The sequence below is a fragment of the Gossypium hirsutum genome, chromosome D02, assembly GCF_007990345.1.
Source record: "Gossypium hirsutum isolate 1008001.06 chromosome D02, Gossypium_hirsutum_v2.1, whole genome shotgun sequence".
Lineage (NCBI taxonomy): Eukaryota > Viridiplantae > Streptophyta > Magnoliopsida > Malvales > Malvaceae > Gossypium > Gossypium hirsutum.
In genome coordinates this window covers 46,012,822-46,025,801 of record NC_053438.1, presented here as the reverse complement: position 1 = coordinate 46,025,801, position 12,980 = coordinate 46,012,822, and the positions used below count along the sequence as shown (strand labels likewise).

At 34.2% G+C, this 12,980-nt stretch overlaps 1 protein-coding gene across 1 annotated transcript; it reads right to left on the bottom strand.

Annotated features, from left to right (window-relative positions):
* Positions 1–1,030: 1,030 nt before the first annotated feature.
* On the bottom strand, positions 1,031–2,885 carry LOC107908313 (xylan glycosyltransferase MUCI21-like). Its single transcript, XM_016835519.2, has 2 exons — positions 2,673–2,885; positions 1,031–2,263 (listed from the first exon to the last, which is right to left on the bottom strand). The coding sequence occupies exon 2, from the start codon at positions 2,068–2,070 to the stop codon at positions 1,234–1,236; it is 837 nt and encodes a 278-aa protein (XP_016691008.2). The 5' UTR covers positions 2,071–2,263; positions 2,673–2,885; the 3' UTR covers positions 1,031–1,233.
* Positions 2,886–12,980: the final 10,095 nt, after the last annotated feature.

Here is a 12,980-nt window from a genome sequence, read left to right as displayed (position 1 = left end):
AATAAAGAATGGGTCAAATATGTGTAGATACTCTAATAATTGAGTTCTAATCAAATTCTAATTAATGATGGGCTAATTAGGAATTAGAACTAATATGACAAGATTATAAATATTGAGGTTATGGTCCCCAAATTACACACAAGATATCTTTTCTAATATCTTATCATTAGGAAAGAGAGGGTAAATATTCTTTGAATTTCTTGTGAACTAATCTGGAAGCTCAAAACACCAAGCTCCAGAAAATTTCAATGAATCTATGGATTCAGGTACACTTCTGCATCTAGTTTTGTTCTTAATTTATTCTTGATGATTTGACAAGATAAATCCTGATTTACAGTTCTAATTTTATATTAGATATTATTTAAAATTCTAACAGTTAAATCTCGTACCCTCCTAGAAAACACCCATCTAGAAACATCAACTTTAAGATCCTACTTGGCTAGTCGAACCATCTAAATAATCAACTTTTAATCAAGGATAATCCTAAGTTTAAGAAGAGAATGTGCTATCAATACCTTAAAATTTACCCTTGAGTTCTTAAGTGAAATTGCTCATCTCTAAAAGTTTTTATCTTATACAAGCCATTCCTATTGTCTACCCTAGCAAGAATAACAAGTAAAACCAAATTATTTCTAACTTGAAAACATGAGATGACATTTTCCCAAAATTCTTTCTCAAACCACGATAAAAAGCCAGGAAACCTCCTTTATTTTATCCAAAATTTTCTTCTCAATTTGTTTTTAATCAATAAAATAAATTTTTTTATATTTTATAATTTATTTATAACGTATATAACATGAAATTATATACTATATATGATGATAAAAATATTTTTATCAAACGGTAAAAACTTTTTAGAAATAAAAATAAGCATCCTATATTCGAAAACAAATTATTTCAAGAATTAAAATGTACATATATACATTAAATTAAATTTTTGGAAATTATATATATTTTTAAAACTGTACTGCAAATTTTAATTAATATATATATTTTGTCAAAATAATTATAATTTCACTCATAAATATACTTTTAATAATTGAATTATATATTAGAATGTAATGATTAAATAGGACTATCCCATTTTTTCCATGAATGTCTTTGCTTTTCTATAAGTTTCCATTAAATAATCCCTAAACCTAACTAAATCGAGTTTAACATTTTGTTCCTTCAAATATATTTTCATAACATCGGATGACCAATTTCTCCCTTGAAAACTAGCCGGGTCTTTAATCACCATATCATTCTTGTCGTACTTCTCCACCAAGCTACTCTCTTCCACCTTAATCTTATATTCAATGTACTGTATGGTTCTCCGAAGCACATCTTCCCCACCCAATCAATCCCTAATGGCATTACTTGCATGAACGCCGACCCCGGTCGGAGAAACAATGAGTGTGTTAGAGCCGCGCCGTGCATACCAACCATTGCATGACTTGAATTTATCAATCCATAAGCTTGTTGCAAAGAAATCTTACCCGTTGGCTTAAACAAAATGACGTCGAATCCAATCTCTTTTGCTACTTTCACGGCTTCATCTTGATTCAAAATTTCCCGTCCAATGCCTTTTGATCGACTCATAAACACAAGCCGAGGTGGAGAGTCGGACTTTGGAGGAGGGTTAAAGATGGAGTATTGGCCATGATGACCAAATGCCTTGTCTAGGAGGCCACGGAAATGAAGTAATGTTTGTGATGAGTTTGGCATTAATGCCATGAAACCATACGACATGAGGCCTAGAGTGGCGGAAGGGAAACAGTGATTGGAAGTATCATTGTCAAGGGTTACTATTGGGTGCGAGCTGAAAACATGGAGCAGATTCTTGTACCTGTTTAGCCACCAATCACGAGCCTTTGAGACCACAAGGACGACATCTTGGTTTTTGTAGATGGAGTTGATGGTGATGAAGAGTGGGATGAACCCATCATTGAAATCATGGAAAACGTTTCCCGTGTACCCCCCCGCACTGAATACAATGGCCGGGGAATTATGTTGGACCTCACATTCTGGGCCTGATGGGCCTGAAGTGATAGTTAGTTTTGGATTCTTTGCATTGGAAAATTCTCCCATTTCCTTGGATAGGGCTTGATTTTTTCTACGATGGATCGTGGGCCCGATATGGTAGGGTCCACGAGAAAGAACGTGGAGGTGGCGGGGTCCACAACAGTTGCGCCGGTGATTGAGCAGAGATCAAATTTTTGATGAGAACGGTCGCAACTGATCACTTGTTTCGCTTTTCCAAAAGTCAGCCTCCTTATTTTACCTTGAAAAAAAAAAAGGAATATGTTTTTTTTTTGTCTAACTTCATTCCACATTTTTCATAATTTGAGAAAAAAGCCAAACTCTTGTTAGTCTATTTTATTGGAACATATTTTGTTCATTTTCCTCATTTTATATACTATTGATGATTTTGAGATGAACAAAAACAAAAAAAAGACATGAACACTTGATTATTTGAGTCTCCATGATAATAAAAAGTTGATGATCAAGGCAAGTATGTTTTTCACCTCTAATGATTACGTAAATAATGATAAAAATACAGGGACAATATTGATAATCAATTCCAACAGTGAAGATAATATAAGGATTCAGAGTTGAATATAAGGGGAAGGTATACAAGACATGAAAGAAGAGGAGTGAAATTAAAGGTTTGATTATAAAGCTGTACTGACCTTGAGTAGGAGCTGAACTCAATCTAAAAATGGACGACTGATTGATCTCAAATACAAACAAAAAAGCGATGATAAGAGCTAGGAACACCGTCGCCGTAGCTGCTGGATTTCTCTTCCTCATACTAGATTACACAAAGTGGTGTGGATGTTGGAGCTTCAAATATAGGATCCTCGATTTCAATGATAAAGGTCGTAGGGATCGGCGGGGTTGAAGTTTCTGCACGTTCTTCACTTGTATGGATTGTAGGTGAAGTTAAGGTTATATATTAATTACCAATGCACATGCACTTATCATCAATTACTATGATTCCATTTATTGATGTTTCATTTATTTATTTTCCTTTTTAACTTTGGAAGGAAGATGACTAAAACTAAAAATAGTAGAGTGAGTGTCGAAGTTAGTATTTTTAAGCGCGTTACGGAACTTAATTCCTATAAATCTGGTTGAGGGAATAAACCGATTGCTATGATGATTATGTTGGGTAAATAATGGTGGTGATTTATATAATAGACGGTGTTAAAGAGTTACTAACAATTATAGTTTATCTGAGTTGAGATGATGCTTGAGCTATGGTTATTTGCTTGATTTTGTGTCTTCTCTAATCTTGTATTTATAGTTAATAAAGGAGTGCTTGTGAGTCTTTCAATGCATGATTGCATCTCTAGTAAAGTTCAATTTAGGCCTAAATTAGGGTACAGTTTGGATGTTTACCATGAGAACTTGAAAATATTAGTAAGATTGGATTTGATGCGAAGGTTATCTTTTATGACATTGTGACATACTGTCTTTATGGCACAAAGTGTTTAGTAAGAATGGGAGGTACTCAAAACTTATAAACTTTTTTTTTTAATATTTCGCATTATAATTTCAAATATATATTTTTATTATTTTAAAATATAATTTTTCAACTTTTGATATTCTTTTATGGAATTAACTGATATTTTTAAATTTTCTTTAGAACTTTGTAGTTTTATGGTTTGTTTTGAAATTTTCATTTTATTATAATTTGGTTTTGACGTGGCATTTTAGACACAAGACAAGTTTTTATTAATTGTTTATCGCCACGTTAATTTTTTTTATAAAAAGGTACCAACGTGGTAGGAAATATCAAGTGGATAATTTATTTACTATACAAGAATAAGATTAAGTATTTATTATAATATATATTTAAAAAATTTCACATTAATGTTATAGTTAAAGTACAAATATAAATATAGATCTCTAATCAATAAAATCAAACTATTACAGTATTGTTGGGTATAAAAATTTTTGAACAACTAGAATTAAATTATTACAATACGAACAGATTAAGATTTGTAAAAATCCTAACAAAACCAACTAACTCTAACTAAAATCCATACATGGCATTAGCACATGGTGGGACATCGAAACCCACTCATATAATTACATATGATGGGTTTCAAAATTGAGTACTCAGGCTTTCGCCTTTGCTAACAAGCCAAAACCTCATCGACTTATTACAATATTTGGGGAAAAAGAAGAGGGATGAAAATGTTTAAACCCATACTATGAATGTGCACAAAAACTTTAATTACTATTCTAAATAAATCTTTACAAATCAAATTTAGCATTAAACTAGATTTATTTCACCACAATTTTTTTTATAGCTGGCTGCGTTTTAAAATCTACCTGTTTTAATTTGTGAAGTTCACTTGTTTGATAATTCATAATGATTTGTGACGTCTTTCATAAGTTGTCAAATTTCAATGAAGACAACAAATATGAAATTCAAAATTTTAAGCCTTCAATTCAAGTATTTAATATTCATAATTGATAGAGGGGGAAATTTTTCACACCACGTTGCTGGACCTAAGAACTTAAAGAGGCCTGATTACATCATCATTGTTAACCCCAAAAAATAGATCAAAAAGCTTAATATTGGAGAAACCGATGGTATGGAAATGCAATGCAATTCTCACGGGGAAGATCTACAGGAGCAACCGGTGAGGAAGGATAATGAATAGGGTGCTAGTATCTCCTTTAGAGACATGCTGATTGGATCCAAGAGATCGTCGAGGAAAAAGGTTCTAGAAACAGATGTGGATGATGTTCAGCTGTTTGAGGGTGATGTGACTGTTGGAACAAAGGATGGCATTCCATCGATTAGATCTTCTGATCGTGTTCATCAGATTTTATATAAGATTATGTCAAGGACAGTTGTAGTGAAACTTCTAGGCATGGAGATTGGTTATCATGCACTCTCAAATAAGATCTATAACTTGTGGAAACTGTTAACCCCTATAACGATTATGGATATTGAAAACGATTTTTTTTTCAAACTATATGAAGAAGATAACTATGTCCGGGCACTTACTGAAGGACCGTGGATAGTGTTTGGGCATTATCTTACTGTATAACCTTGGTCTGAATACTTTTTCAGAAGCTAACCGTTCCCGACGAGTGTTGTTGTTTAGATTCGATTCCCAGGTATCTTAGGGTTTATGTATAGAAAAAGTGTTATCAAATTCATTGGGGAGACGGTGGGTAGATTCATCAACTTGGATGATAACACAGTGAGCACCCTATAGGGTAGGTTTGTTCGACTGGCTGTTATGGTTGACCTGAATAAACCATTAGTTTCGAGAATTAAAGTGGATGGTCGAGTGTGAATCTCTTCCTAACGTCAAATTTTTCATGTGGCCACTGTGGCCATATAAAAGAATCATGCCTGACTTTGTATGTTTAAGAAAAACTAGGAAGTGAAACTGTTGCCTTGAACTTAAGTGCACGGTCTAGTGGTTCTAAGGTCAACCATAAGGAAGTTGAGAAATTTGGCCTTGGATGTTAGTTGACTGGTTGACAAAGAGGACTAATCAGAGTAAGGGCACTGACAAGGTTGTTAAGGAAAGTGCAAACCCTAAAGGATCTCGATTTACTGCTTTGCTTAATTTAAGGGACAATGAGATAGATATTGCGCAGAATATTATGTCCGAATTTAATGTTAAATGAAAGGGAAAATGTTAAGCTATTTATGATAATTCTTTGGTTATTGATAACTCCATCTTGGATCGTGGAAATGGCATTAAAGTTGGGCCTCGTGATATGGTTAATGAGCCTCGGTCTGTTAACATAAATGGATTGGTCATTTGCATTTCGTCTAATGCGTCTGGTGGGCTCACAGGAGCCTTGGAATTATCAGATAGAATGGGTCACATCGAGATATACTAGTTTTCTATGGATAATTCGGGGTCTATCACCCTAATTGGTCTAATAACTCTTCACAAGAAACACCTATTGTACAACGCCATTCACCAAAAATAAGTGGGGGTTCTAATTTGATGGTGGAGAGGGCTTTGAAAACTATGCTCAGTATGGATAAATATTCGACTGTGATTTTTGTCGACAATCAAGACCCTAACCTATTGGAAAACAAAGGGAAAATAATAAGTTGAAGGTGGTGTTGGGGAGTGACTCTGGGATGTCTATTCAAATGTAGGGGGGACCCAAATGTGGTAAAAGATTTCCTATTCCTCTAAGGGGTAAGAGCAGCAAATTTAAAAGTCGAGGGTGACTTTAATGCCTACTTATCATTGGATGAGAAATAGGGGGTGGTCGTTTGGTGTCCTCGAGATGTAAATTGTTCTAGAATTTTATACAGGTGAATGGTCTCAAAGATCCTAGATTTAAGGGGTTTAAATTTAGTTGGAGATGGAGGTCTACGTTTAAGAGACTAGACTGCGCTATTGGTAACTTTGATTTGTTTTGAATTTTCCCGGATGTTTTGGTTTTTCACCTCTCATTTGAAATCAGATCACGAGCCGCTTTTGTTTTCAAATGTTCCTTTTATGGTTAATAGACCAATTAGGCCTTTTTTCTTCCTAGCCTTTTGGGTGCAACATCCATCATTCAGCAGTTTTGTTTGTAAGGGTTGGAAATGTGGACGTGAGATTTCTGTCTGTATTAGTAACCTCTCCGTGGAGCATCGGAATGGAATAAAGAAGTTTATGGGCAAATTGGTAGAAAGAAGCAAGCTCTATCCCATTGTATTGAAAAAGTACAAGCTACGCTTGATAGAAAGTGTTCAAGATTTCTTTTGGAGCTAGAATTGAAGTTGAGAATTGAGTATGAAAAGGACTTAGATGAAGAATTGTTGTAGCGACAAAAATCTAGAATATAGTGGATTCAACATGGTGACCGAAATATTGATTATTTGCACATTAAGACTTTGAGGAGGTGTAACTTCAATAAAATCTCTACGTTAAAGGTTGAGGGTGATTGGTGTTTTTATGATGAGGTTCTTCAACGGGAAGTGATTTCATTTTTCAAATCACTCTATTGTTTGAATGACCGAATGCATGCTTTGTTTCCATTGTGCGGGGTATTTCCAAGGATAGGCACGAAGGGGTTAGAGGATTTGGCTAGGGTTGCAACCGTTGATGAGATTCGTAGCACCCTTTTTAGTATGGGTTTGTTGAAGTCCTCGAGATCAGATGGTTTTCATGCATTGTTCTACTAGAACCAGTGAGAGATTGTTGGCCAAGATGTGTGTTCTTGAATTTAGGTGATATTTGAAGGTGATTCGATTGATTATAATGTTAATAAAACCTTGTTGGTCTTGATCTCTAAAGTTAAAAGTTCGGAATCCATTCCCCAATTTTTCCCCATCAGCCTTTATAATGTTTTGTATAAGATTGTTACAAAGATTATTGCTAACCACTTTAAGCCTGTGTTTCCTAGACTTATTGCTTAAAACCAAGTCAGTTTTGTTGTAAGGAGGCAAATTACTAATAATATTATTATTGCCCAAGATGTCTTTCACTTAATGAGAACAAATAGGGGTAGGAAAGGGTGGATAGAAATCAAGGTAGACCTGGAAAAGGTTTATGGCAGATTGAGATGACACTTCATTGAAGACACGTTAGTGGATGTAGGTATCCCTTCCTTTTCGTCTAGGATCATTATGGAATGCCTTTCTACTGTATCTATGCAAATTGTTTAGAACGAAAGCCTTCGGAGGGGTTTAGGACAATGAGAGGAATCTGTCAAGGGTGTCCTCTTTCCCCATATCTGTTTGTCCTATGCATAGAAAGATTGGGCCAGCTTACTCATAAAGAATTTAAGGATACTTATTGGAGGCCTATATCGATTACAAAAAATGGCCCGTCTTTATTGTATCTGTTCTTTACTAATGACCTTTTCTTGTTTGAGGAAGAGGATATGAATCAAGCACAGTTAGTGAGGAAAGTTCTTGATATTTTTGGAATGGCTTCAGGTCACAAAGTGAATGCTAGCAAGACGAAAGTATTCTTCTCTAAAAATACTCGGCCTATTGAAAAAGATGACATTTGTAGTATCATGGGCTTCACTGAGATGAATGACTTGGGCTCTTATTTAGGTATTCCCTTATTACATCAAAAGGTTACAACTAGCACGTTCAAGTTTATTGTGGATAAAATCAGGAGGAAGTTAGATAGTTGGAATGCTAAAATATTATCCATGGCAAGGAGAGTTAATCTGGCATATTCGGTTCTTATGGTGATACCCAACTATTTTATGCAAATTGTTAAAATCCCAGTTAGTATTTGCGCCAAAATTGAAAAAATTGCATGATATTTCATTTGGGGAAAAGACACAAAAAGGTAAGGGATGTCGTTGGTTAAATGGCCAGATTGCTATCAACCTCACAATAATGGAGACCTCGGCATTTAGAATCTTAAGGAACAAAATGAATCTTTTTTGCTTAAGGTGGGATTTAATCTTTTCACTGATGAGCAAGCTTTATGGATTAAGATCCTTAGAGCCAAATATAATATTATGGAGGTTTGCCCTAAAGATATTTTGAGGAGATCATGTTCTTTTGTTTGAAGATCCTTGTCCAAAGTTTGGTAAGTCATTCTTCAAAAACTTGCTTGGTCAGTGGAGATAGTAGTCTTATAAAGGTTTGGACTGATAATTGGGTCCCAAAGATTGGACCATTAATCAATTTCTATCATAATAGGAAGATTATTGAATTGAATACAACTTTAAAGGAGATTTTATTAACTGATTGTAGTTGGGATTGGAATTTTCTTAACTTTTTTGAGGAAAATAGCATCTTGTCCTATATTGCGGTTGTTCCACCTCCATGCCATTTAGTCGAAAATGATGAGTTAATCTCTAAGTGGTCAGACCATGGTAAGATTACTATCAAATCCTCTTATCAATTTCTTATGCATGATTCTTTTAATCTAAAAAATAACAAATGAAAGCTCGCTTGGTCCTTCACATGACCCCAAAGAGTAAGGCACTTTCTTTGGTTGGTTCTTAAGTAGAGGTTGATAACCAATGCCAAACGTTGTAAGAGAGGATTTGTTGGAGATCCTTCTTGTGCAAGTTGTGGGCATGTTGAAGAATCTATTATTCATGTTCTACGAGACTGTGTCAACACGTGAGAAGTGTAGAGGCAGTAGCCCCTTCAAGGATTTGGGGGGGAATTTCTTTTTGTTTTATTAGTGGAATGGATCTCTTTAAATTTAAAAAATAAGTATGGGTTGGTTTTTACATAAGTTGAATGGCAGTCTTTCTTTGAAATTATTTGATGGAATCTATGGAAGCAGAGGAACTTGTAGGTGTTTCAAGGGGTAGGTTCAAATAGCTCTCACATTCTTTATTCGGCGTGGTGTTGGGCGAGTTCCATCAATTATCAACCTGTATTATCTATGTGTGGTGTTTTGAAGCAAAGACGAGATTAAGTTTGGAATCCTCCTCTAGTGGGGTTCATAAAGTTAAACACAGATGGAGCAAGGGATCCTGTTTCGGGGGAAGCTTCAGCAGCTCCTGTGGCTAGAGATGATTTTGGTTGATGGCTTGGAGGAGTTGGGAGAAACATTAACAAATGTAGTATTGTGCAGGCTGAACTTTGGGCTATCTATGATGGATTCTGTTTTGTATGGGATAATAGTTAGGCTAATATTATGGTTGAAACAGATTGTGCACAAGCTGTAAAAGTCATCTTAGATAGGTCTTGTAGGCAATTGTACAATGACTTAATTTCGAGAATTCAAGAACTTTGTAGAAGGCAGTGGAGGGTGATCATTAAAAAGATTCCAAAAGAAGTCAATGCAACTGCACATTCGTTGACTGGCAAGATGAAAGCGTTCTCTTATGCTCCGATAGTTTTCCACAAACCTCTGGAATGATTGTTGATCAATTACGACTTGATAGTAAGTTTATGCATGATGATGATGAAATAATGTTGTAATTATTTTAAGACTTTATTTACCAAAAATACATTCATAATTGATTGATTAAGGTATGATAAGGGAGCAAGTGGAAGAATATTATATTCAAATTATTCGATTCAAAAAAGAAAATTTTCAAATTTGATTTGAAAAGAAAAAATCAAACAAGTTTAGAAAAAAATAACAAAGAAAATAATTAAAATTAGAAATTTAAGAATAAAGAATAAATATTCAAATAATAACTAAACAAAGAAATGATAGAATAAATAGTAAATGATGGATCAAATAAATCGATAGATATGAATAGATAGATAAGTGTCCAATTGAACCCTTTAAGATATAAACCCCAACAAGCTCAATTAATGGTTCTAATCAACCCTCTAAAAAATAAGTCCTTAGCAACTTGAAGGATGAAGAATGAATTCTCATGACTCATTAAATCAAATTGAGAAGAAAACTACTTCTAAAAATCACAAGAAAAAACTCTTACACAAAAAACTAACTCCCAAAGTTAAAACTTATTAATGAAAAAAATTATCTTTTTAATGAATAATGAAGAGGCCTTTATATAGGCTAACTAAGTAATTCAAATAAAACTCTCAACTATATCGAAACTCTAATTAATCTAAACAAGTAGTTTTAAACAAGACTTTCTTAGTTGACTAATAAACATAAAACCCTAAATAACTTAAAATACTTAAAACATATCCAAAATTCAAAATGGCATAATATCAAAAATATCCCCTAATGTTTGGTTGTTTGGTCACTTTGACCCTTAACGTTATTTTGGATCATTTTCACACCTAATGTTTTTTTTTGTCAAATTGGCATGTTTTTAACGGAGATACTTTCGCGGCTGTTAGGTGACTAACGATGCTGATTTGGAAAATATTTTTACTGCACCTAGGCGCTAACGCATTTGACATCTAATTAAAAATAAAAATAATTCAAAAAAAGAATCAGCTATTCAAAAAAAGAGAGAAGCCTGATCCATCCTAAAAAAAACTCTTTAATTAGTTAATCAAGAGAGAGAGAGAGAGAGAGAGAGAAGACAGTGAATCCTAACTTGAGAAAGTAAGAAAATTGTCCGAAAGAAGATTACCAAAGGTTGTTGCAGAATCACATTTGATTTTGGAGGATATATTGGGGTATGTTTTAAAAAAAATTCACTTTGAAAACATTATGTATATTATTTCGGTTTAGGGTTTTTGAGTTTGGGAATTTTTGTTTAGGTTGTCGAATTTGGGAATTTTCGATTAAGGATTTTAATTTTGGGGATTTTTTAGGGTATTTTGATTTTGGGGGCTTTTGTTTAGGGTTTTCAATTTTTGAGATTTTTTATTGTTTTCAATTTTTGAGACATTGGTTTAATTTTTGGCTACTAATAAAATCGAAATCCCTCAATAAACCCAAAACCCAAAAACGATGACTTTTTGATTGTTTTATTTGACAAATCTTCATGTTTCATTATACTTTTTGGTTCAGTGCACGAATTTTAGGTGGGGGTTATAATGTTGGTTAGTGGGGGCAATAGTTTTAGGCATATTTCAATAGTTGAACTTATTGATGTGGTCCCTCTATCTTTTATTGTTGTTATGTTATTATATGTATATAAACTTTATCATATTTGATTATATAATTATTAAATCATTTAAATTTATATGAATTTTATATTGTTTATAATATTTAATATTGTGTTTGTCTATACCTTTTTTGGCAACACTTTGTTTGTCTGTTAGTATGGAATCTTACTGATTTCTAAATTTTGTAATATGTTTTTTTATTATTTAAACTGAAGATTTCTATAGAGGAGGAATACTACATAAACTTGTATGTTGGGGGTAAATTTGTATGTGATCCCCATGTTAGTTATCTAGGTGGTGAGATGGTGAGACTTAAAGAGGACCCAGATACGATATCGTATTTTGAGTTGTGTGAAATAGTTAAAAAAATGGTCAGGGTTTAATACGTGCAACTAATTTATTTCCATTTACCTGGCAGTAGGACTTTGCAGGGTAACCTTAGGGTTGTGTGGAATAATAGTAGCACTATAAATATGTTGAACTACTGGGTTAAGCATAAGGAGATAGACCTGTATGTAGAGCATGAGATTGACACTGCTATTTTTGATAATGATGATTTAATGTTAATTGTAGCAACTGTGGAAGGTGTTGAGGGTGTTGAAGGTTTAAATGGGGAGGGTGTTAAGGTTGCTGGCAGTGAGAGTGGTGAAAGTTTAGGTGGGGAGGGTGTTGAGGTTGTTGGCAGTGAAGGTGGTGAGGGTGGTGAGGTTGAAGGTGTTGATGGTTTAGATGCATCTATTGAAGGGTTAAAAGAGAGTGATGAAAGGTTTAAATAGTAGTGTTGAAGAAGATGGCGAGGAGGGGGTTGAGGATGAAAGTGATAGTGATTTAGAGAATAAGAATGTTTATTTGATGAAGGTGGTGTACTTTTCAGATGGTGATGAAGATGAGGAGCTTCAAGAAGCTAGGAAAAAGGTGAGGGAATTGGAGGGGAAAACCAGTGGGAAAACTAAGGAAACAATACTTGATGAGACTGAAAGTGAAAGCTCTGAAGAGCAGTTTGAGGATGAGGTCCCTGAAGAAGCCGAGGGTGATGGACTAGATGATAGAGTTGATAGGGAAGAAGAAGGAAATGAGACTGAATATTTTGATAGTGATGATCAGAGGAGCATACTTGGGTTAGATGATGATGACAATACTGATACTTGTAGAAGAAGAAGTAGGTTCCCCACATACAATCCAAACTCAGCAGGTGCACACTTTTTTATTGGGATGGTGAGCAATTCAAATCCACAATTCGTAAGTACTCAATGTGTTGTAGAAGGGAACTTTAGATAATCAAGAATAAACCAAATAGGGTTAGAGTTTAATGCATTGTATCTAAAAAGTGTAAATGGGAATATTTGCAAGTTACAGTAACATGTCCAGATACATGTAAGTGAAAAGTAATCTGATGAGAACATCCGTTGTGTTAGTTTTAGAAACAAAATGGTTAATGTAAAAGTAATTACAAATCATTTTGAAGCTACCATTATGGACCACCTAAAAATGAAGCTAAGGGAGATACAAAGAAGGGTAGCTTCAGAAATGCATGTGAATGTTA